This window comes from Branchiostoma lanceolatum, chromosome 9 (assembly GCF_035083965.1).
Source record: "Branchiostoma lanceolatum isolate klBraLanc5 chromosome 9, klBraLanc5.hap2, whole genome shotgun sequence".
NCBI classification, from domain to species: domain Eukaryota; kingdom Metazoa; phylum Chordata; class Leptocardii; order Amphioxiformes; family Branchiostomatidae; genus Branchiostoma; species Branchiostoma lanceolatum.
In genome coordinates this window covers 6624805-6651862 of record NC_089730.1, presented here as the reverse complement: position 1 = coordinate 6651862, position 27058 = coordinate 6624805, and the positions used below count along the sequence as shown (strand labels likewise).

General features: G+C 37.4%; 1 protein-coding gene across 2 annotated transcripts; it reads left to right on the top strand.

Annotated features, from left to right (window-relative positions):
- Positions 1 to 53: 53 nt before the first annotated feature.
- LOC136441603 (phosphatidylinositol polyphosphate 5-phosphatase type IV-like) lies at positions 54 to 27058 on the top strand. Of its 2 annotated transcripts, XM_066437982.1 has the most exons (13): positions 54 to 425; positions 9410 to 10900; positions 13134 to 13257; positions 14116 to 14213; positions 16463 to 16587; positions 17108 to 17160; positions 17492 to 17558; positions 18331 to 18435; positions 19954 to 20115; positions 21530 to 21645; positions 22397 to 22533; positions 24019 to 24065; positions 25003 to 27058. In XM_066437982.1, the coding sequence occupies exons 2-13, from the start codon at positions 9429 to 9431 to the stop codon at positions 25068 to 25070; spliced, it is 2574 nt and encodes an 857-aa protein (XP_066294079.1). In that variant the 5' UTR covers positions 54 to 425; positions 9410 to 9428; the 3' UTR covers positions 25071 to 27058. The 2 variants fall into 2 exon arrangements, with proteins under 2 accessions (XP_066294079.1, XP_066294080.1); XM_066437983.1 differs by lacking the exons at positions 54 to 425; positions 9410 to 10900 and adding an exon at positions 12241 to 12445.

Below are 27058 nucleotides of genomic sequence, written 5' to 3'. Positions count from 1 at the left end.
TACGACATTTTACGACAGATACAAAACAGTTCTGTACATGCGCAAATTGGTACATTCCTACCGGTGAGATTGGCAGGTATTTTCTAGCAGACGGTTTTATGTTTATTTGTTGTTTTTCACAATTTACGGACCGAAAACTAAATTTTCTGCGAAGTAGACCAACCTCAGATACAATTTGGAGTATTTTTGCGTCGTTTGGAGTCCTTGAGTTGGATATATGGTCTGTAAAAACGTCGGAAATCCGCTCGGAAGTCAAAGCTTATCTGAACAAGTTCATGTCAAAATATCGGACAGAAATGGCTGAAAAATTCGTGCCAAAACTCGATATTTTATGCCTTTCAACGCTTTATTGTCTTTTACCGTAAATTATACGTCATCTTAAAAAAGAAATTCGTCGTTATAACCCCTCAACTGTCGTCAAAACGGTGAGTACAGTCAGTGGCTTTGTTTGGAGAAAAAAACATCGTCTGAACCGTTAACTTGCAATTAATTATGAGTTTATAATTTGACTTTTGTTGTTGTTGTTACGATTGATTTTCGCCATTTGCTTTGCAGTTTGATTTCTAAACGTTTTAATTGAAGAACTATAGTTTAAATGATACTGTCAACTTTGCATACGCCTTTGACGTGACCTGTGTGTTTACTGTACAAAAAAAATGCTGGAGCTGAGAATGAGAAATTTTTTACTCAGAATATCTTTAAAATTTGTTTTAATAGCTGGTTATGAACTCAGAAGTAACGTTAATATACAGATGCTACATTCTAGTTATCACTTGTGGTATTTATCATAAGTTTATACACTTATCAAGAACTAGTATATCTGTTGATAACATTCACATTGAAAAGGTTGTGCCTGTCTGATTTGTAACAATTTTGTGGTTTGCGCAAATTTTTGCAATTCTTCTAAATTGGGGCTTTGCCGAATAAGAATTTATGTTTCATATCTCAATTAAGAAATATTCACATAGAAGACACGCCAAGTTTTTAGTTATTTTTGTTTTGAATTTGTCATTTGAACGAATGGTGGTGGGCAACACATTTGTACATGCATGTATATCAAAACTAACAATATTCGTATATTAAAGAAAACACAACGTATATTCCCTTTTCTAGACTTCAGCAGAAATAGAGCAACATAGAGAAAACGTTGCAGACTTGTTGCAAACATTTCAAAAGATTTGATTTTATTGTGCACCAAAGCAACTACCTGTTAAGCATATCAACATGCATTGAAGCCAGTGACATTATCTCGTAGAAAAAGAAGGCAAAAAGTCAGGATATCTCTTCATACTTCACGGAGATTACCTAAAAAACTTACAAAGGTCTTGGCCATACAACGTTTTTGAGTAGTTGTGTCTTTCCATAATCTTTGCGCTCATACAGTACATCATGCATTATCTTGTCGAAAAACAAGGCAAAGACTCAGGATATCCCTTCATATTTCACAGAAATGTACCTAAAAAGCTTGCAACGGTCTTGGTCTAGCAACATTTTTGAGTAGTTGTGTCTTTCCATAATTTTTGCGCACATACAGTACTTGGCGGCAATGAGTTCTGTCCAACAAAAAACCTCTTTATCATATCAAAGGAAAGCTATGCCTCTGATATTCTAACTACTTCTGGTAAGCTATATCAATATGTACATTAAATTTTCAAATATGGACCCTGGCTAAAAATGTGCAGAGAGTTCACTATATATTCAGGCAGTAGCATATCGTTTTGAATGATTGTATAAATAGCGAGTATGGCATTTCCAAATAAGGGCGTCAGCCGAGTCCCTCTAACATTTGCGTTGTCTGGAGACAGCAGATTGGTTGACTGGACCTGTTTGGCGTCGGGCGCGTTCCGCCTTTGTGTGAACTCGTAGTCGTAGAATGTTCATGTTTGTATTTTGATCACGCATTCTTACACAGACAAGTAGAGATTTAACTTGAGATTGAGACTACTGAATGTGTTATTGACATGTCTGTGAATGTGTGTGATGTCTATATAGGACATCCATATATATATATATATACATATATATATGAACACTTCAATTGTCTTGGTGGCCTTGTAGTTTAGGGTTGCTGACTTCTTTTTATCAAGGAGGTTGTATTTAACCTCCTTGTTTTTATTAGACGTTGTGCCCTTGGGAAAGGCACTTAACGCAATCATATTTCCCATGTCCTAAGCCCAGCAGTTAAGGGTTTGGGTTGGCGTTAGGAAGGGCATCCAGCCGTAAAAACTCTTGCTACAAAAAAGACTTGCACTGGATGAGGAGTTCTGGGGCTCCCCCATCCATGTGTAAGCACGTCCAACCCCCATATGATGGGGAATTAAAGACGGAGAGAGTGAGAGAGAGGGAGAGGGGGGAGAGAGAGAGAGAGAGAGAGAGAATCTAGAGGTTCTGGGTTTGAATCCTTACTAATTCTAGTGCTAGTAGTAGAAACATGTCCCAATGATGTGCCCTTGGAAAAGGTAAATATGACTTATTGAGTACCCAGCTTCCTCTCGGATGGGAGTCGTAAAGTAGAGGTTCTTCATTTGAAGAGAGCCACACGTCAAGCACCTTAAAGAACCCACCACTCTTATAGATAAGAATAGGTGTCCATCCTGATTTGTGAGTCGATAAACTCATAAACACATTTTACTATAACAGTTATGCTAACAAACAAACAAATTGGCATTGAACAAGGTAGATAAAACATCCATATGTTATGGCATGATACTGTACAATGTAAATCTTGAAATGTTTGCAGTGGTTTAATATTTTCATGTGGACCTCTACACAGTGTCACTGTAAATTCATGACACCACGAATGTGTGTTTCAAAAATACAGAATTTTTTCAACGTTGACAACCATGAAAACCTTCTTTCCCTGTCTGCTGCAAAATTTAACATCCTAAATAAATGAGTTAACAGTATTAAAAGATGTAGTCCTTCCTGAAATGGGAAAACGTAATACGATTTTGAATATTAATGCTTGTCACAAACTGCATAAAGTGACTTTGCCAGCGGGCTACATGATAATGAATGTTCTTACTATGTAATTCACATGCTATATACAAGCTACACTTACATTATCTTAATACTCCATACATGACCATAATGTTTAGGTCACATGAAGACCTGGCGATCTGCTTAAAATGGTCCATATTACAGATTTATTACAAGCTGTATATGTAAGATAAAAAGCTAATAAGCTTGTGTGAATGGCTAAGTAATTTATACCTTGAGGCCTTTTCAGCTTATAGTACGTGTACTAAGAAATGCATTACTAGTAGGAAGGTTTCCAGTCAAAAGTCATTTTGAGTTTGTTAGAATAACATTTCGGAATTTTCTGGATGTTACATGGCCCATGGGTGTGTGTGGCTGTGTGCTGTGGCAGATAACTTGGATTGAAAGTCAAAGCTCTCATTTTTCTGCAAAATACTGTAAATGCAGAAATGTTCGCGATGGTTGTATGTTCGCGGTTTTCGCGGTGAACTTTCAGCACAAACTTAAAACCACCGCAAAACTTTTTGCCCACATGCATGTATGACTGTAGCGCTACTATTGTTTCAAACGCGAAATTAAGACCACCGCAAACACTCCATTTTCTCCGTACCGCAAAATAAAAACCATGCAAACTTAAATGCATTTGCACTTTACAGTAATGTCTACAGGTGTAGCAGTCCAGAATGTACCCCTGGCCAGAATATACCCTGGTACATTTTGGCCAGGGCTACTAGTATATTCTGGACTGCTACACTGGCTTTGATATATTGAGACTTAAAAGTCTCGTCCTCTATGGGACCATTCAATTGGAGAATTAAAAAGTTATACTCATCGCCAGTGGAAACAGATTATATTCAGGTATTTATGTAACCAGCTGCTTAACTCGGTCAGACTTCAATCAGTTCTTAAGCATGACCTACTCGGAAAGAGTCAAACAGGATTAGGGGAGGATCACTACTAGTACATGAATGAGAGGGGGTGTGGTTTAACCTGCTGGCATGTTATTTATCATAACACCTCTGGTGTACATATGGAGAGACCGTACTAGTACGTGTGTGCTGTCTTTTTGACAAGAGACACAGCAGGTAATAGCGCTTTAAAAACCTTTAGCTTCGTATGTGTTGTCCTTTTCAAGGTGACTTACTAGTAAGCAACCTGTTTTACTTTTAGTGTATTTATATTTTGTTATAAAATGTAGTGTGCTGTCTTTTTGCCAAGGGACACAGCAGGTAATAGTGCTTTGAAAACCTTTAGCTTCATATGAGTTATCCTTTTCAAGGTAACTAATTAAGCGACCTGTTCTAGTGTATTTATATATTCTTATGATATGTAGTGTGCTGTCTTTTTGACAAGAGACACAGCACTACCAGGTAATAGTGCTAATTGAAAACCTTTAGCTTCATATGTGTTATCCTTTTCAAGGTAACTAATTAAGCGACCTGTTCTAGTGTATTTATATATTCTTATGATATATAGTGTGCTGTCTTTTTGACAAGAGACACATATGAGTTATCCTTTTCAAGGTGACTTAGCAACCTGCGCTAGACATATTTATATATGTTATAATGTGTAGAGTGTTGCTTTTCATTCAGAAGGTCGCAGGTTCAAGCCCAACTGATTTCTTTGCTTAACGTAAGTCGTAAAGCACTTTCACTTACATGTACATTTGTATAAGAAACGTTTGAAAGAGTACCGATACGTGAGTTTAACACATTCCACTACTGGTGGACTAGCTCCCTACTGTACTAGTATATGTAGTGACCTATGTGGCCCAAGGGCAAAAGAAATGGAGATGGGCACTGCCCCTATACACCGAAAGGTGTGGGATGAATTTTAACCATGAAAGATTATCATATATAATGTATGCTGTTGGTTTGAATGTCATCTGTAACCCCCCCATAATGCTTGCCTTAATGGTATGTTCCATCCTTCCTACAGTAATTGTACGTGCACAGCTGTGAGCTTAGTCTAGTATTGAAGGAAGTCATATGTACCTGAAGTGTATACAGGTAAGCTTTTTAGTATTGTACTTAAGGCTGTTTATCATTATTCATATGGATTATATTTTAGAACCAAAACCATTGAATGGCACAAGTGCAACTGTCCATGCTTTTTTATTCTATGCAGATATGATGCATTCTTAAATGCAACTGGGCGACAGTAGAATTTGAATTTAGATGACTTGGATGTACGTTATGAATATGTATGATTTTACAGTTGTGTTGTATGCATGAAAATAAAACTAAAATAACAAAAAGCAAAGGAAGTTCTTACCTGAACTATAAATTATTTGATGTTTGAGGTTTTGCCCACCTCAATGGACAAATTTCTTTAAAAAACAAAATTTGTTAATTTGTTGGTAATCATAGATTTTCTTCTGAAAATATGAAAATCTCATAAAACTGTAATCTCTATTAGTCTATATGAATATTATGATCTTCATAGCTACAATTCCTTAAAACATATGGTATATCACAAGGTTAAGGTTGATACAAATTCACAACTGCTGTTTAATAATTAAACTAAGATATTTTTTTGATCCAATATGCCCTCAATATATATACATAATGTATTTGTAAGTAACAAACCTTTATTTAAGGTATGTACATGTACATGCATACTTTAACGATTGCCACTGACAAAGAAGAATACAAATACGCTTAGGTTTAACTGTTTATACAGGGGTGTTCATTTTGAATTTTTATTCTATGACGTGGGCAACACCTTAGAACCTTCATTTGCCAAGCTGAGAAATATATCATATATTCAGTGTACTTGTTGCATTACAGGTATTATCACCTAGACTAAGTGTTCATTACAATTGTATGAATGAAATCTGTATTTGATGGACAAACACCAGGATTTGATTACGATATATGTATGATAGGAACGAGTCTCATTGTTACCAAAAACAAGCTGAATGCATGCGTCCAATTTGCACTTTTTGGCCTTGAACGTTAACAGTGCAGGTTCTTTCTTGTTACTAGCAATCTACTTAGCTGCTTTGGGCGATTCATGGTGCAATGATATCATCACGACTTCAAAGCTGTGCTCTGAAGTCCTTGATGTATGCCCTCGGAGATGGCTGAGTTTCCATGGTAACGGACAAAGTTTACCATGCACAGCATAACCCAAGGGTACATTAGACAGAAAGCGGAGACCGCAGGTGGGAGGATTGTTAATGCGGAGCGGAGTAGATGGCTTAGAGAGCTAACGACATCAATCTGCATGTAAATGTCGCATATCCGGCCTATCAAAATGCCGCCTACGCACAGATGTCAACAGAATCTTCCAAACGCCGCAGGCGGTCGCCTTTAGTTAAAAGAGTCAAGTTCCCATCTTCTGTGTATGATAGGTGAAAATCACAATTATTCATCGGACTTTAAATGAATTGATTACCATGGCAAGCTGAATTAACATCTATCTTCAAATTTGCTCTCGTGATTAGAGCTGTGTACAGTACTAGTGTACCTAAAAAAAATTTAGGTACAGGTACAGGTACACAGGTTTAGGTACAGGTCCGGACCTGAACCTGTACCTAAACTACTTGTTCGGAAAATGCTAGATTTTCAATAAGGACAAAAGCATGTTTGGACTGGTAAAAACATAATATTTGATTGTGCTAGGTATTATTGTTATGAAAACACAGATGAAAATTTGACTCCAGCCATGCAAAATGTGTTTTCTGTGCTTTACATCAATGTCCTTGTTTACATGTAGAGTCGCTTTAGAGCACTGCCACCGTAATTTCATAGTAATTTTATCTGTCAAAGTGGCCATCCCCTGAGTCGGTTCCAGTACCGATACAGCAGGGTCAGGTATTTTGGACCTGTACCTAATTGATTGTACCCGGTACTGTATCGGCACAGTGTATCGGTACACAGCTCTAGATCTACTAGTGATGGTACATAAGCAGAACAACTGGACCAGGTACTTTTCTTAAGCTCATTCTTAAGTTAAAGTCCATGCAATTTTTGTATGTATGATGAGTGGAAAGACATCTGAAACTGGATTGTGATCTCCCTCAATAAATAAGAAAGCAAAGCTTAGGTCTCTACCAGACTAACTACGCCGGCTATAGGGAGAATATTTGCCAGGGTTTCATTTGCAGGCTCCGTTACGTGGGCGAAATGTGATCTTCACTGCGGACTGACTCTACTGGCTAATTATTCCTTTTTCTGCCGAATTCTACGATCCATGCGCCCGTCGGAGGGCCTGGTGGAGGCTAGAGCAAAGCAAGCATTTTGAAACCTTAACCTTACATGTTTTATGTAAATGTATTGTAAATTGATTATACTATAACTTATAGTCCCCTGGGATTTTTTAATTCGCAGTTGGAGGGAAAATAAAGGGGCGTTCGCTGTGGGTTTTTTTTCAAGTTTGAATTTACAACCCTCGTAACGAAATGCAATACAGATGAGTTTGACTCACCGTGAAAACGAAAACTGCTAAGTTTAACATAAATCCACTGCAAATATGTCATGATGTACAGTAATATATTAATATGTATGTGTTGCAAGACATGTTTGAGATGGAATTTCAAAGCATTATGGCAGGATTGTACATGTGTACATGCACGAAATGGAATGAGTGAATGTATGCAGTGCTTATCAAACTCTTCCATGTTTCCAACCATCCAAGGGCCATAAATTCGCTGTTTTATTCCCAGGTAACCAGGCTTATTTACATTGCTAGTTAAGTACGTTTGTCCAAGCAGTGCTCAGCCGAGATTTGAAAGCATTTCCTCATAGGTCTTATCGGCTAGTTGTCATCGTTGCTAGGGTTATGTTTATATGGAAAACACTGTTCAGGTATTGACATATACTACGTCGATAATGGTATGTACGTCATGCATACCGGTATGTTGCAAAAGTGTTTAGCATGTTTTACAATGGAACAGGCAAATTTGTTGTTAACGTTTTGTAACTTTTGGAGATTTTGTTCATTTTTATATTATCTTCAGAAAGTTGATTTGTTTGAGCCACATTGTCTTTCATTTTTATATAATATCCATGTACCATTCAGTATATAAAATCAATTTTTTCTATTTTTAAAGAAATTTGAGGTCCATCAATCATAATTCCAATGAAGACTAGAAATTTGTTTCTTTGAGCCAAATGATTGATTTTGAAGTGCCTAGTGGCTTTTGTGCTATGTGTTTTGACTTTTATTGCCTTTTAAAGGTCAACAAAGATTCTGTTGATATATTAGCCATTAAATGGTATTTGGAATATTATGGACAATACTTCTTTTGTTTGTTGCAAATGGCATTTTTTGAAATTCCAAGAATGAGTACTGTTTCTAGATCTGATTCTAACACTAACAGTGCATACAACATTGGCATTCACCACTGGAGCCATCATAGATACTGTAATTCTTGTTTCTTTCACTGTAACTTTATGTTCACTGTTTTCACGGTCACCTCTGTACTATGAACTTATCATCACCGTGAAAAACCTGTTGTCATTATTCATGATTCCTTCACTTGCCGCCACCATGAAGTTAAAGTTCAGTGAAAATGTCTATTGTTCATACTAGTAATCTGATGTTCACAGATCTAGACCTCTTTGTTTGAATAATCTATTTTAAGAGATCATCAATTTTTCTTATTTTGAAAGGAATTTTGAAACATCTAGTCTACAGGGAAAGTTTTTAACCTCATGGGACATCAGACATTGAAAAGCTTTTAGGGCCATTAATTATATACATCTGAACTAGTCTCAGTGTATATTGACTTGGAATGAGTTGATGTCATTGAAGTACTGTAAATGCATTTAAGTTCCATTTAAGGCAAAAATGGAGTGTTTGCGATAATTTTAAGTTTCCGGCAGCGCTATAGTCACACACTGCTACTATTTTGTATTGTACAGTATTGGACAAAAATGTTCGCGGTGGTTTAAAGTTTGTGGTGAAATGGTCATCGTGAAAACTGCAAACATACTGCATTTTCAGTATAACTTATGTAACTTACTGGTGTATATTGGCCTATGTTAAATTTTCTATGGGTTATGAAAAGAAGTACTAGTACAATGTCATGTAATTAACTTCTTCATCAGTTTTGTTTGTGAAAGAAACCTGTTTGAGTTTCTGTATTCAGTCTGGATTGGTCACCGCCAGCCTATGAATTATTCGCTTCTTATAATATGATTATATGATATTAAGCAAATGGTTAAGATTCAATATTCAGTGAGCTGGCAATTGTGTGATACTTGTACTAACAAAAACCTAAATCTAAGAGTATTTAGGTTGATGAAAACCAGACATCCAGGTACATGTAGAACATTTATTTATAAGTCAAGTGACTGGATTAATTCTCTAAAGGATTATACAATCTATCTAGTTGCTTGCTTCATTTTGTCTTACGTAAGAGTATTTAGCTTCAGTCTATTCTGTAGATTAGTAAGCTGACAAGTTTTTTTGTTCTTTACAGAATATAGAATAATCGCATCATGTCGGACATGGGGGCAGATACTGACAGTCTAGGCACTGGCGAGGAGGGGTCACCCGCTAGTACCAGGAAGAAACACCGCCAGCCGAAAAAGAAGACCCTGGCGAGACTAAAAGCCATGAAGAAGAATGCCATGGGAAGTAACGAAAGCCTCGGAAACTCATCGCAAGCAGATTCTGAGAGAGGACACAAGGAGGAAGAAAAGGGTGATACAAAACCAGACTTGAAAAAATCTACATCCGAAGAAACTGGCGAAAAGAATGTCGAAAATTCCGAAGAGTCGAAACCCAAGCCGAAACCGAGACGGAGATTCAAGGAGTTGGTTCAAAGCGGCGACGAAGCGGATAGAAACTCCTTGTCGGACTTCGAAGGCAAGCACTCCCCCCGTCCCCCCAGCAAGCCTAAACCGCCGACGCGAAAGTTCGGTAGCACAGATAGTCTGAAGTCTAGTTCTTCTGTGGATGTAGAGAACAAGTCGCAGGGTTTGAACTTACCCAAGAAGAATGCTAGTGAGTCGTCCACGGACTCAGCAGTAACCAGGGCCCCCCGCCCTGGCCAGTGGAGAGGACCCATCGAGCCAAAAGTCACCGAAACTAAACCCGCCGCCGTCGCTCTCTCAGACTACAGTTCAGATGAGGGCGTTGAGACAAAAAAAGACAACAAACGTGGAAAGGATTTAGAACAAAAGGAATCTAATTCCACAGGGAATACATCAAAAGAGAAAGAATCACCTGAAAAAGGTGCATCCCCTGAGGGCAACCAAAACAAAGGTAACCAAGACACGGATAAACAGGTTATGGGGGGAAGCAGTTCAACTGGTGGCGGGGATCCGGTGACCGGTGGGTCGTCATCCGACGACGATGTTGTCATTTCTACTTCTAAACCTAAATCAGGAGGCTCGGAACCGAAAGAACAGAAAACAAAAGGTAATGTCTCTTCTCAAAAATCAAGTCATGTAAACGATAGGACAGCTGCTGTTTTGGGACAGTTAGAAATGAGCACAGCTAAAGACAGCAATGACAGCGACGGTTCCATACCTGACATGGTGCCAGAACTCGAGGCAAGGCTGACGGCGAAGTTGAAAATGGAAGACAAGGGACCGAAGACTTCAACCCCATTGAAACGACAGTCGTCGTCACTAACCAGCGACACTTCGTCACTGGTTTCCGTGACCAGCGAATCCTCTTCGGAAAACGACGACCTGTTCGGCAATTACAAAGAGGGATCGAACAGATTAGAACCGTTAAAAGTGTCGCCAAACCTACCGCCGCTAGAAGGGAACGTGTCGTCACAGTCGCTGAGAACTACGATCAAAACGGAGTTTCCGATGTATTCGTTGTACCACGGGGAGAGGGCGAACTCCATGCCGGGATTGAACGCGCAGCTTAGTCGTACGGAGTCGGATATGTCTGTGATGTCGTTCCAGTCCGTCAGCGCTCTACCAATGATTCAAACACGGGCTGCCAGAGATAGGTAAGGATAAATTTTAAACCTCAGACATAAGATTATCAAAGGGGGCCTAAACTTAGAATTGAAAAGTCTACCATTCTTTGCTACATATACAAGCAAATTAATTTAATTACATAAGCCCGCCATAGTTCAGGGCTCATCTGTCATTTGTAACCTGGGCCATTCTGACGGCTACTCGCGATCGCCTGATGATTGAATTAATCAATTGTAAGGTCACAATATGTGACGTCATGTCTCTGCATTTTGGATCTGGCTTTCATGAGGCTGTAATTTTGAGGAATTTTCTGAATTCGTTGGAAAATTACAATTCTGAATCCATCCTCAAAAGCCCTAAATTTGGTTTCGAAATGCTGAGACCTCGGAGGTCCCACATTGTGACCTTACAATTGATTAATTCAATCATCAGGCGAGTAGCCGTCAGAACGGCCCAAGTTACAAATGACGGAAGAGCCCTGAACTATGGCAGACTCAAAACAAGTGAGGACTTAACTTTGGGGTATATTTAGCAAAGTATAGTTGACTTTTCGATTTTAAGTTTAGCCTCCCTTTAAACTTTTTCTCAACAGTTACATGTCATTACAGTACTGTTATGGTGTATAAAGAGTGTCAAGTCTAGAATTTGGTGCCACAAATTCATATTACATTTCTCAATTTTCACATTGCCAAACTTTATATAATTAACTGCATGTAGAATTTTTTTTTTTCGTAAGTTATTAAAACTAGTGTTTTACCTTTAGCACACTGAAGTAGCCATTCGGCACCCTATTCTCTAATTGTTTACAGAGTTAGGCAGCAGAAAGAAGGTTTAATGAATTAAGAATTAAGATTTTTACTGCTTCAAATGAGCAGCAAACATTGTGTAATAGATGGATTATGAATTGGAATTTCATTTATGTTTACTTGGTAATCTCTTTAATTTGTCAGTCAATACCAATTTCCAAACAATAATGATTAGAAAATCATACAATATATCAATATTATTTGGATCCCTTTGCTTTCAAAAACTGTTGTATATTGATAAGAGTACTGTACTACAAAACTTACCCAAGAAAGTTGTTCCATTTAGTGAAATAACGAACCATCTCATAAAAGAGAATTCTAGAATGTCATATCATTAATTAGACAATGTACATACTGTACAAATGTAGTAATTGTTGCTAACAGTTGACAAATACATGTACATCTGTTCTGGAACAAGGAAAATGACATTTAGTGAAATAACAACCATCTCATAAAACTTAAAAAGCATTCTAGAATGTCATAATCATATCATTTATTTTACATAGTAACTGTTACTAACAGTTGACAAACACATCTGTTCTAGAACAAGGAAAACACCTCACTAAAAAACTAAAGCATCACTTGTGTGTTGTACACTGCAAAACCTTTTCAGTCTTTTAGTTTCTTTCTTTAATTTCTAAGTGTCAGTAGTCATCAGATGTCATTTGGCTGCGGGATGAACACAAGGAGATTCAGCATGTCCAGGGGCAAATCTGCCATGGCCGTTGTTAACCCTGTCAAGTCTAAGAGTTCCTTCCTCACAGTCAGGTTAAACAGCTTAATTCATGCAGTCTTGGTATCTTAGGGAATTGTTATTCATACAAAATGTGTTTATAATGTTATAAACATTGGACAGGTTATGGTTCAATATTATTTTGTTTCTTCTAATATTCTTCTAAATCTGTGGTGATTGCTGTAGAAAAAGGGCTTGAAACATAGAAGTTATTAGTAATAATCTGTAATAAGTTCTATATTTGTTTCAAGCCCTTTCTCTACTAGACTATTGTTGAGCGATCATTGATCATGAGCATTCAAAATTAGATTTGTTTGACCCTTTGTTTTATAATTGGAATATGATGTAGATGTATGCATGATGTCAAAGTATGATATTCAAGGCAACAAAACACTCAAAATGCAAAGATATTCTTTATCAATTTATAAAGATCATTGAGCGATTTGCCAAATCTTTGGTCACTCAGACGTCGTAGTCTCTAGTTGAAAGGGTTTATATATAAGTGATGATTCGGATCTTTGGACATCTACTGTGCTATATTAAAAAAGATTAATAAACAAACAATTCTTTAGGATAGAAAGGAATGTTGCTGTATTTTCTAAAAAAAAAGGAGATTGAAGTCTGACAACAATCAGTGTTCACCATATAACCACTGTAAGCTCCCAGCAGTTGTGGTGCAGCAGTGTATGACAAATGGTGTACATTTTGCTATGTCATACTCAGGAGTTATCTGCTGGGCAGCAGCATGAGCTCTGGTGCCCTGCTTGGACAGGATGAACTGGAGAGATACTTTCCTGATCGAAGGATGACCGTCTTCGTAGGGACTTGGAACATGCATGGCGAAAAGGTACGCCTCGTTTTCTTCAGTACCGTTAACTCGTTTATTTTGCGGGGACTTAATTTTGCAAGTCTTTTTCTGTGTTTAATTCAAATGCAAGTTCACTGTTAAAATAAATCTAGTAATAATGGAATGGAAATGCATACTCAGTCTGTAATTTAAGATTTGTTAACTGTAACTTAATTTTAGCTAGTAATTTAACGGTCACTTGTTAACCGCTAAAATTTCATCATCGCAAATATTTGATCCCTAATATTTGAGACAGTGATGTTTGTTCCCATCGTTAAATTTAAAGTGATTTACAGTATTCGCAGTGGAGAGGTCTTCTAAGGCAAAATTAAAACTGCTGCGGACATTTCAGAAGTGTGTTTTTTGTCAGTGTTGTGGTATTCATACCTGGCTGCCATGATAGACTCACAGTTTTCAAAAATGGTTCTCACAAGATGTGCCTTGCTGTATTTTTCAACAGTGGGGTACACCAACAACTGTTCTGGATGTTACCTTCTGTTTAATTTTTACCTTAAAGTTTATCCTATAGAGTACAAAAATATCTAGGTACACTAGTGCACCCACAGTAAAAAATTAGGACTGGTGCACAGCTCCAATTTTGGGTGCAAAAAGGTGCACATGCACCCACTATTTTGAGCCCTTTGTGTACAATTATAGTACCTTTTTTACTATAGTGTTCAAAAATATCTAGGCTCACTGGTGCACCCACAGTAAAAAAAAAAGGTGCACAGCTCCAATTTTGGGTGCACAAAGGTGCACATGCACCCAGTCTTTCAAGCCCTGGTACTTCCCAACCTTTTTGGTAGATTTATATCACAGTCACACTGATATAAGCAAACGCTTCCATTCTGTCCACAGGACCTGCCAGACAAGATCGATGACTTCCTGCTGCCTGAGTGCTGTGAATATGTGCAGGACATGTACGTAATGGGCTTCCAGGAGGGCACACCTGCCAGGTATGTACTGTGTTAAAGGAGTCCTAAACTCCAGAAGGCGGTGTTATTTTCCACTAGATTATGTATCAATCAATACATAATCAGCCGATTTTGTACAGAATTCCGCTTGTGGTGAATTACACAAGGTGTGTTTTTTTAAAACAATATGATACTCACTAAACCCCTGCAGACCCTACCAGTGTATTCCCTATGCGTAAACATACATTTTTAATCGTGGATATTTTCGGCGTAAATGAGGGTGGTTAAGCACAATAAGATTCTTATTTTTATTTAGGCCAATTATTAATAAGATATAAAAGAACACATAGCAAGACGAGTTTTTCTGAACCACCCTGACATTCTTTTTGTAATCTAACTTTTGTCAGGCATTGTCAGGCACATTGTAAAACACACATAGGCTGAGGGTCGCCTGGAGAATTTGGTAGAATACTGAATGCTTTTGGATGAGCACGGGACTAGTGGGTACTTTATCGTATACTGTAAAAAATATCCTTTCCTACTTCCTTAAATTACCATCCATTGGAAAATAACTCCCCCTCTGGGGTTTAGGACTCCTTTAATGGAACTGTACGCTTCCCTCCTTTGAGACCCAAGACCAGGGCTTGAAATTTTTTCTGTCAGCAAGAATATTATTCTGTATACAAGAATCCCTGTTTTAAGCACAAACAAGAATCCCTGTTTTAAGCACAAACAAGAATCCCTGTTTAAGCACAAACAAGAATTGCATCTAAGACTTTTTTATTCTCCTTGCTTAAACCAAGAAAGTTCAAGAAAATTCCTCTAGTAGAATCAAATTTTCAAGAAAAAATATCTTAAGGAAATAATCTGTAAGAATACCACATTTGACCTAAGGAAAAACAAGTCTCGTAGTAAGGCTGAGCAATAAAATTTTTCTTATTTTTCTAGAAATGATAGAATTCTTTGTGAAAGAATTGACATACAAAGTCTTTCACAGAAGGTTTCTTAAATTTTCTTGTTTTCCTTTGGATAAGAAAATCTTTCTCAACATATTATTAAGAAAACAAGAAAAGTAAGAAAAAATAAGAAAAAGTAGTGAAGGATTGCAAGTGAAAATTATATGAACTTGCAAGTTGAAAATACCGGTGGATCGTGAAAGCACATACCCAGTTTCGCCGCGCAAATGACAAATGACTGTTACTAGAGGAGAAATTAGTCTCTGACTACAAAACAATAAAGGCTACATATTAGTAAATCTGTATTTAGATATTTAGTCTTCTAATAATTCTATAAAAGTTGCTATTGTCATGATGTATGTACATGTATAGCAAAAGCAGTTGCATGTACATACATGTACTGACTATAAATGTAATATTGCAAGTTAATTTTTAGAATTCAAAGTCAAATTTTTGCCAACTTGCAATTTTGCAAGTAACCAAAAAAGTATTTTGAGCCCTGAAAACACTAATTCAGACCGATGATTATACTGTCTGGTATATAGAAGCGAAACTCATTTCTTGGATAAAAGGGCAATTTTGAAAGGCTATTATCATCAGGGATTTCAAATTCTGGAGGCAACAAGCAATTTCACTGCAATCTGGAAGTGAAGATATTCCGGTAGAATTGAGCTGGATGTTTCATAATAACCATTTATGGACAACTGTAAGTCTTTCTGCCAGAGAATATCATTTTTCTTCGCCTACACTGCTAGAAAATAATGTCGTTCAAAGGTAAAATTGAAACATATATTGTCATTGTCAAGATGGCTGGTGGGTATCTTCTGCTATGTGAGGTTCTTTGGACCAATTCCTGTTGTGTGCTGTAATTAGATTAAACATTGGACCAATCCCTGTAGACACTGTGTTGAAGGTGGATTAAACATTGGTCCACCCACCATTGACTGATTGAGTGTCACAACTGGATTAAACTCTTGAACACCAATCCCTGTTGTGTGTGTTAGATTAAACATTGGACCAATCACAACTGTTGTACTTTGCATTGTAGATCAAACATTTGACCAGCCCCTGTTGTGTATTGTAATTTGATTAGAATCAGGCCAATCCCTCAGTTGCAATTGGATGAAACATTGGACCAATCCCTGTCATGTGTTACAAGTGAATGTAACATGTCATTCAAATCTCTATTGTGTGTGTTGTAGTTGGACTAAACTTTGGACCAATCACAGAACTTTGTGTTTTGCAAGTGGACCAAACATTTGACAAGTCCTTGTCTTGTACTGTAATTTGATTAAAATTTGTATTAAACATTGGACCAATCCTGTTGTGTTGCAGACGTGAGTGGGAGATCAGGATGCAGGAGACCCTGGGTCCGACCCACGTGCTGTTCTACTCCGGGACCTACGGCGTTCTCCACGTCTGTGTCTTCATCCGGAGAGACCTCATCTGGTTCTGTTCAGGTAATTATAAGTCCTAAACCCTCTGGTACTTCTGACTTCCTTGCTTCAACTTGCATGTGTCAAGCCTTTGCAGTTTTGAGTCGTGATGGCGCCTGTGCATCTCTGTCTCTTCTGATGTAGTTATTACAGGTTTGCGTAGCAAATCCTTTGTTGGATCCGTTGGCATGTGTGGTGGCCGCCATCTTGATTTTGTGACGTCGCAGGGTAGCCATACCATTTTATTGGGAGGGGTGTTTTTTGGGGTCGCTAGTGTTCTCTCTATTTTTAACAAACGGGCACACAACTATCAATTCAAACAAAAATAAAAGATCAATGCCAATTCATATTCATAAAAAGACTCCGTAATTGCTAAACTAACATAGCAAACCTGAAGTATATGTAGCACAAATACTTAACTCTAGTTAAAATAGTTAATGAATGATGTATATTCACTTGCAGATAAAAAAGCATCAGTGTAATGTAGCAAGTCTGAGTGCCAAAAATACACCATATATTTGACTGTTTGTTCTTTTGTTAACAGTTGCAGAAGAAGACACTGTCAGCACAAGAGCCTTTTCCCAGATAAAAACCAAGGTATGTTCTTCCAGTGGTTCAATTTATTAGTTTGAGTCATTGAGTGATAACATGCAACTTTTTTCAAAATTTATAGTACCTTTTGTTCATATTAAAGGAGTTTCTTCTTTGTTACTCAGCAGATACATTTTGTATGATATTATGTATGTTCTAGAAAAATCAACATTGTGTAACTACTGCTTTAATTGTAATACATTTCTGATGCAAGAGTTTCAATTGTTTCTACCAATGTGTAATGCTTTAACTTGTATTTGTTGAAGGACTATATAGAGTTATTAGAGTTGATGTTGATTTTGATCTTTAACTTGATGGTTATTTTTGTGTCTTGCAGGGTGGGCTTGCCGTTTCCTTCAACTTCTTTGGGACGTCCTTTCTCTTCATCAACTCTCACTTCACCTGTAAGTATTCTGTCCAACATTGCATCAAGACTGACTCTCTTGTTTTGTCATTGCAAGCTGCAGTTTGTTAGTCACCCACTAGATGGCTCTGCTAGTACTGAATGCAGACTGATTATTTTTTGCTGCTACTTTGTTTTCAGCTGGAGACAATAAAGCAATGGAGCGGATAGGTCCAACATTGCATCAAGACTGGCTTTCTTGTTTTGCCATTGCAAGCTGCAGTTTGTCAGTCACCCACTAGATGGCTCTGCTAGTACTGAATGCAGACTGATTATTTTTTGCTGCTACTTTGTTTTCAGCTGGAGACAATAAAGCAAAGGAGCAGATAGGTCCAACATTGTATCAAGACTGGCTTTCTTGTTTTGGCATTGTAACCTGCAGTTTGTCAGTCACCCACTAGATGGCTTTGCTAGCACTGAATGCTGACTGATCATTTTGCTGTTTCTTTGTATTCAGCTGGAGACAATAAGGCAATGGAGCAGATAGGTCCAAAATTGCATCAAGACTGGCTTTCTTGTTTTGGCATTGTAACCTGCAGTTTGTCAGTCACCCACTAGATGGCTTTGCTAGCACTGAATGCTGACTGATTATTTTTTGCTGCTACTTTGTTTTCAGCTGGAGACAATAAAGCAATGGAGCGGATAGGTCCAACATTGCATCAAGACTGGCTTTCTTGTTTTGGCATTGTAACCTGCAGTTTGTCAGTCACCCACTAGATGGCTCTGCTAGAACTGAATACTAACTGATCATTTTGCTGTTTCTTTGTATTCAGCTGGAGACAATAAGGCGAAGGAGCGGATAGCAGACCACAGTAAGATCTGCGAGGCTATCTCCTTACCCAAGATGGTCCCTGTCAACCAACACAGCAGCGATCCAAGTAAGGCATTCAAGCTATTCTTGAACGACATGTTTTTAGTTAATCTTCAAATAACCAGCTTTGCATAAAGACAATGTCTTGCAAAATATGACGCTGTTATAAAGAGCTAGTCCAAATTTTGTGATGCCGTAAATGCATTCAATTCATCACGGTAGATAGAAAATGGAGTGTTCACTGTGTTTTTTTGTTCGCGGTTGAAACAAGGTTGTAGTCTTGCAATATACAAAACATTCAAGCATTTTTGCGATGATTTTAAGTTGGCAGTGAAGAGTTAAGTGTGAAAGCTGAGAACATTAAACCACCACTATTACCAACATGGTTTGCTTCAGTTGATCTAGAATAAATATCAGATATCATGTCATACCTGGGCCGCTAAAATGTTCGATATGGGTATTCCGGACAGGGTGATAATCTTTCCATATCACACGGGGTTCTAAGTTGTATCATACAGGCTTCCATAGAATATTTAGAATGCATTTCGAGCGCGCCGGGTGCGCCACCATTGAAAATTTGAATACCGGATTTGGAGGTTGAAATCAAAGTTGTTACAGTTTTTTGTTCGACGACACAAAACTCCCTCAGCTTCTGGCGCATTCCGCATTGAAATATGTGTTTTCTCGGGTGGGTATGGGGTCGGGCTGGTACCTCAGGTGATACGGAATACCCCATGTTGTATTCTATATGATTATACAAGATATTATAAAATCTTAACAAGCACATGATTATGATTCCCACCATCAGGTAGTGAGGAGGATACTATTAGAAAGACAAAGTCAGTGTGGAAACGGACGCCAAAAACCAAGAAGAAAAAGTCTCAGAAAAAAGTAGCAGTTTCCCCCACTTCTGGGAAGTCAGGTTAGCCAGGGTCTAGAAATTGAATGAAATTAGGTGCAGAATATGACATGTTTTATGTTATGTTTTATAACTGTTACATGTATATGAAGTTATCTGTTTGCACTATGATCATAATTGTTAGGAACTAGTGAGGAATATTGCCAAGCAAACTTTGGCTTATTGATAAATCTCTTTAATGTGCATAACTTTTGATTTATGAACAGGTAGCAGATATCATATGAACACAATACAATGTTGTAAAATTCCTCACTAGTTACTGATAATTCCTCACTAGTTCCTGGTAACTCCTCACTAGTTTCTGATAACTCCTCACTAGTTCCCGATAACTCCTCACTAGCTATAGTTCCTGATAACTCCTCACTAGTTCCTGATAACTCCTCACTAGTTTCTGATAACTCCTCACTAGTTCCCTATAACTCCTCACTAGTTTCTGATAACTACTCACTAGTTCCTTATAATTCCTCACTAGTTTCTGATAATTCCTCACTAGTTCCTGATAACTCCTCACTAGTTCCTGATAATTCCTCACTAGTTCCTGATAACTCCTCACTAGTTCCTGATAATTAAACAGCTTGGTATGATTCCTTTCTAATTCCATGACCATTCCTCACTGGTCCACTACAATTCCACACTAATTCCATCACAATTCCCCCCTGGCTTCAGATGACTGCACCTCGCGGTTCGACTGCGTCTTCTGGTTCGGCGACATGAACTTCCGGCTGGACCACGAGAGGTCGAAGGTCGAGGAGCTGATCAAACACGGTCACAAGTCGGACTACAAGGAGCTTGTGGCTCACGACCAGCTCACTAACTTCATGAAGAAGGGTACTCTTGGGTGTTTTTGCTGTGGTGTTAGCCAACACTTCTCTGGCAATAGCTATGACTGGTGCAGCAAGGTTGTAAACGACTAACAGCAATGTTACCTGTTCATTCTGACAGGAAAGCTTATCATACAAATTATTACTGATCCTAACTAAAGATAACATTGTTGCATGCAAAATGGTCTAAATTTACCCCGACCTTACTACCTGTTGCCTTTGTTACTGTAATTCTTGTTTCTTTCACAGTGACTGTAACTTTATGTTCACTGTTTTCACGGTCACCTCTGTACCATAAACTTATCATCACTTGCTGCCACCGTGACGTTAAAGTTCAGTGAAAATGTCCATTTTCCTTACACCGTGAAATTTTGCTACCATGAAGATAAAGTGAATTACAGTAACCTGTGCTATAATTCTAATCTTACCCGATTATCACTCACATCTCCTACACCACTAAAATGTGTGTACATATTAGTATGCTTGTAGGTTTATTTACATTTCACTCCTATAAAGGGTGATAGAAATATATTGTTTTCTCCTTTTCTTCATATCATTAAACATTTAACTAACCTTTCTCAAACCACCAATTATCTCATCTGTAAAGTTTATGCTTCTTATCATTTATGATTGTATAACTTAACTAATATGCAGTTATCTCACTAACTTGTACTTTACTAACTTGGATAACAATCTTACCCTTGCCAGAATATACCATGTTCCATGTTATAAAAGAGATGTTACATTTTAAAAATTTTCTTAAACACGCTCTTATTGGCCAACTAACAAAGTGCTTAGCCAATCATAGCTTGTCATGAAGTGAAGGCTGACCAATCGTGTGTGGTGGCTTTTCTTGGTGAAGTCAGTGAGCTAGTTGCTTGTGCCATGTGAAAAAAGAAAAAGAAGCAACAGTCAGGGAGTACAGAAGTACTATGCTAGTTTAGCTAGATTTGGCGACATTGTTATTACAAAGTTTAGGCTAGCTTTGTAGCACCTTACTAGTGATAGCATGATATAAGTGTGGACCAAAATTTGTCTTCTAGGAAATTCCAGATTCAAACAAGTTGAGCACAAAGACAAAAGAGTAGTAACTGTTATAAGTCGGGTAGGGAATTTCCAGAGTAGCCTTCGTAACCCCTGCTTCTCCTAATGGGTCAGTGAAGTCATGCTTGTCTTGAGCATTGATGTTTCTGACCTAGGGCGAATATGAGTGGCCCCAAATGGCCTGGCACTTAGCGAGTTTGTTAAAAAAATATTTAAAAAGTAGCTTCAGTGATTTCAGATAGAATGCTGTCTAAAGTTCTATTTCACTCACATCATACAGTTTTTAAGATAAGTTTACAACAATAACTAATGTAGACTGAAACTTTTAGAGACTATTTTTAACAATTTTCTTTACCTTTTCTCTCCCCTTATTGAAGAGGAGGCCTTTGTCGGATTTAAAGAGAGCCAGATCCGGTTTCCACCCACCTACAAGTTTGACCTGAACACGGACCATTATGACACCTCTCCCAAACTCAGGGTCCCATCATATACGGTGAGTATTAACACTTGAAACGACCCCTTGCTTTTGTTGTCCCCGTGAATTAGTAGCCTCTTCCATTGACCTCATGACCTGGTAAGTCCGTCTGACCTACAAGTTTGACCTGAACACGGACCATTATGACACCTCACCTAAACTCAGGGTCCCATCATATACGGTGAGTATTAACACTTGAAACGACCCCTTGTTTTTGTTGTCCCCGTGAATTAGTAGCCTCTTCCATTGACCCCATGACCTGGAAAGTCTGTCTGAGCCAAGGTTGATGAATCGACTAATTCTGTCACCCTTGAATTCTTTTCCTGTCACTTTGACCTTTTGCCCCTCCACTTCCTATCATTCTTTGGTCAGACATGCCTATATATATAGATATACATGTATATAGATACCATGTGGAACTATGAAGTTCAACACACAAGTAAACAAAACATACATGTACAAACACATGTCTCCAGCTTTAAATTTTTTTCTGTCCCACTCATGGTTTGGTAGCCCATGTTTTTGATTTTCAGTGTTGAATCTGTCATTCTAAGCTTAGAAAAATACATTTTCATCAGTTTTAGGTCATGAAATTGATATTTTTGGACGGACAGGGTTTAATTTTTCCCCGTCCCAACTAGCAAATTTCTGAGTGTGTTTATCTCTGTGTATAAAGTTTTTATCTTTATACACAGAGATAAAAACTGACAGTTTGAATCATTCAGTCTGTGTCTAAACAAAGCTGTTTTGTGCCCCCCTCCCCCCACAGGATCGTGTGTTGTACAAGTGTAAGAAGGCAGGTGACATCACAGCCCTGAATTACAGTAATGTGCCAAGTATCAAGATCTCCGACCACAGGCCTGTCTACGCTGTCTTTGAGGTCAAGATCAGGCCTGGAAGGGACACGTAAGTACAACATATATCTTATCTTTTGGATGAGACAGTTAGAAAACATAGCAATGCTGTTCATGTAGAGATGTTGACCATGCATGTTTACGAACATGTATGGTACAAGAATATCCTATTCTATCCGCAATTGAGAATGCATTTGTGTAGTAGCAGATTCTGATCAAGCAAACAAAAGCGCAGCATGCTCTTTCTGGCTGTAGTAGCTGTAGTAAGTGCAGTAGCGTTTTACTAAAATGGCAAATGGTGAAACACATTGCACATCTATTCTGTAACTTACTGGTTGGTGCAAAAAATGCATCAAATACAATAGAAATGGTCCTTTTTGGGGTTATTTATTTACTTGGACAGGGAGACTTCCATGTTCAGCTCACTAGACTGGACATACCGGTAGCAGTTGAACACAAATATGCTGTCCTTGGTGCTGAATTGTTGGTTATTAATAAAGTTTGCCATTGGAAGGCAGTAAGTTTATAATGCACAATAGCCTTCCTCCTGAATTTTATACTCCCAAGCCACCATCATCTAGTGTTCCAAATTTATGAATATATTTCAGTGCAATAATTATGATTTACAGTATTTTAAGAAATGTAGAAGAATGTACTTGCTAAAAAAAGTCAAATTTGCTGTTGTATGATATGATACATTTCCCAACCCCACTCAACAGCTTTCATACAATAACTTAATACTGTAGATTCATTAAAGTTTGCGTTTCTTAAATTAAATGGCACAGTGAAAATCAAGAGTTTGCGGTTGAAGCAACTTTAGTAAGCACAATGGAATATAGAGCATATGTTCACAGTGTCTTTGGAATGAGAAGTCACCGTAAAAGACACCAATTGTTTAAAAACACTCCAAAAATTTCAAACTTAACAGTAGATTTAAGCCATAGAAGCTGCGCCAAGATATGACAAGAGCTACTTTGACATTGATCCTGGGTGTTGTTATAAAATACTAAGTAGCCTGCATATAATAATACAAAATCTGGGTATTACATGTACATGAAAGGGTATATGAATGTCAACTGTCAATCTGAAAATGTCAACGACGCTCGTATGATTACATACTGTAATTCTTGATTTGTTAACGGTGACTTAAATTTAGCTACTTAAACGGTCACTAGGCAACCCCTAAAATTTCATAACCGCAAATATTTCATCACTAACATTTGAGACAGTGATGTTTGTTCCCACCGTTACAATTAAATGTGGTGAATTACTCCCTTTCCTCCAACTGCTGAAATTACCAACCGCAATATTAAATGGATTTACAGTAGAGTCATTTTCTGTATGTAGCTCCGGTTGTTATTGATATAGTACGCCAAGACAATTATGTGTGGCACCTAGATTTGTCTACATTCCATGTTGAAAGCCTCAGTACTGGTGAATCAGTCTTTGCTTGAACATCTAAGAAAATACCTGTAAAATATCTCTGTTTATTTCTAAAGGGATTTTTGTCCTAATTGTGGCCAATTTTGTATTCCAGTATCCCCTTGGCTGCTGGACAGTTCGATCGGGAAGTGTATATTGAAGGTAAGAAAATTAAAATCTACAGGAAGCCCTGACCTTTGTAATGTTTACCTTCTTGAAAAGCCTTAAAAATCCCTAGAAAAAATAAGGCATATTTCTTGACCAAAATTGCCTGTTGTCAAACTACGCCTTCAAACCAATTTCACTAAAAATTTCAGACATGCATAGATTTGCCAAAAATAGTTACTCAAGCAACTAGATAAAATTCAATATTCAAAATTTTGTCCAGTTGCTTGAGTAACTATTTTTGGCGTATCTTATTACCTGGATGTCTAACCTTCATCAACGTATGCATAGACTTATTTTAATTTTATAATGAAATAAAAAAATGAAATTCATGCCTTGTAGTTTGAATGAAGAGGCTGTAGATTTTCCCAAAAATAAATCAAGAAAGCCTTATGTAAACATGCCTGTTACGAAAGAATGATATATGTTTGTTCATGTCGTATCACATGCACGGTGACATTTCTTATCAAAGCATTTCGGTGACCTTTAAGAGCAATTATAGATATAAGGGCTGCCTCAAACTCAATCCATTCTGCCATCACTATCAGTTTCATTAGAACTACGTATAGAAATGTCTGTGGTTGCATCCGAGACACTTAAGTAGATTAACCGTACCTTGTTATGTAAGGACTCTTCCATGAACAGAAATTTTGGGGGGGTTCAGGATGTCATCCATGGTGAGACTGTAGAGGAAGCATTGTTAGCGGGTGTGTCAAACCTATAATATTTGTTGGTCAAAATAGGGATAATTAAGTGCTTGGATTTTATTTGCTGTTAATGGTGTGGTTGACCTTGAAAACATATTACTTTTCCTATACTCGTAATTGAAGGAAACAGCTAATTATATCGTATCAGGGTTTTTATCAATTGGATTTTGTATATTTTTGTAGAAACACTGATGGTAATGTATGGGTTGTTGTTTTTTGAATTCCAGCCAATAGAAGACGTGCCATGCAGATCAATGTGGAACGCAAACAGAGTCGCATCTGTTCCATCATGTAGAAACTTTGGTGGGAGACCCTACACAGCCGTGGGAGACCAGAATTTCACATCTTTTGGACAACATTTTTTTTTATTTTGTGTACTGTACCTTCTTCTCCAATATGTGGAACAAAGCACTACATTTTTTAAATTTCATTTCTTACATATTTTTACTATTTGCTTATTTGTGTTATAGTAGTTGATACATACAAAACACCACAAAAGTTAATTTGAATTTTGTGTATGTAAACATGTAGAAACCACAACAGTTTTCTGATTGGTTCTGAAATTATCATTCTAATGACATCACTCTTTCAGCTTATGGTCTCCCTGTGTTTTTAAAACTGATGATTCAATAAAGATTGATTGATTTCCTGCATATGTGACTGTACAACTGATGGACATAATCAATGTAAAACTTAATCAGATGTAATATATAAATCAGTGTTGTATTAATATTTGAATGTACAGTACCCTAACTCCCGACAGAATAAAAAGAACCGTAAACGAACAGAGATCTTATTTTTGTGTTGTGAACGGAATAGAATCAATGTAAAATGTATGATGTAAATTGTAACTATCATTGTGGTTGTAGATATGTATGTAAAACAGACAAAGTGCTGTATTAGTGCCTAAATTGTAAGTAACATGACTGTGTTGTGTTCATTTTGTTATACCAGAACATAGTTGATTGTGCATTGTCTACGACTGTCATTTTCTCGCTAAGACTCCAGGTTAGAGCTGTACATGTGTACCTAAAACCTGTACCTGTAAAATTGTTTAGGTACATGAACATCTAATGTACCTGTAACTGTACCTAAACAAACTAAAGCACTTAGTCTAGTGGACACCATTTTCAGACTAAAGATAGGTAAATCGCTTGGCAGAGATGACAATTTTGATAACCTCACAGTTGAAATTGAGCAAAACTTGCAAATAGATTTGTTTGAGATTCAAATACATAAATCCTCATACAAAGATGACAATTTACCACTAAAAATGTTTAACCTACAGATAATTGACCAAACTTGTTTAGGTACATGTACAGGTCCGGACCTGTACCTAAACCGCTGTACCTTTACCTGAATTTTTGTTAAGGCATACAGCCCCACTCCACGTTCAATACTTCTATATTTCTTGGTGTCACATGTGACAATACAAATGATATTGAGGATGCCACAAGCGAAAGGTTCTAAAATGAAATAGATGATCACCGAGACTTTCTTTCAGTCCTATTTCAACTTCAACCAAGTTCCTTTTTCAAAACAATCCAATTTGCAATTGCGTGTAATCAGAAAAATAAATGTTGATGTTGTATGATTTCAACATATGGAGGGACCAAGTACAGTATTGTGAATGGACATTGTACAGTTAGAGTTAGCGTCATAACTGGAAAAAAAGTTGTATTTTTGTAGTAATATGCTAATTGTGCCGAGAGTGGAATGTTGCATTTCATTGTGGACCAAGACCCCATAGCCTTTTCCATGACCCTGAATGTAGCCTAATGACTATACCAAGTTTTAAAGATAGAACTGACACTGTGGAGAAGACAATGATGATATATTCAAATGTTATTTTGAGGAGACCTAGGTTTGTCGAGATTCCAGATAAAATGATGAAAGATAAAAAGTGTGAAAAGTTTTACTAATTGTATTCTATGACTTCCTAGTTTTGTGTCAATTTCAAGTTAATGTCACAAAATTTAGTTGTAAGTTAAATGTATAATTATACCTAAATGTCTTCTAAGACAATTTCTGTGTTGCTTATAGAAATGGAGCTGTGTATAGTTTTTTCTTCTTCCTTTTATCTTGTAGGCTTTGATGCAAGAGTGTTCGTTTAAGATTTATGTTGTTAAGTGCTATTTTGTTAGTGTATGATAAAAGAAACATTGTCATTTTAGCCCTTTTATTTCAAACTGTAAAATGACGTGTGCAAAATATTGAAACTATATGTTAGAAAAAGAAGACATTTCCAGAATTGCTTATTTCAAGAACGTACAGTATCTGAAA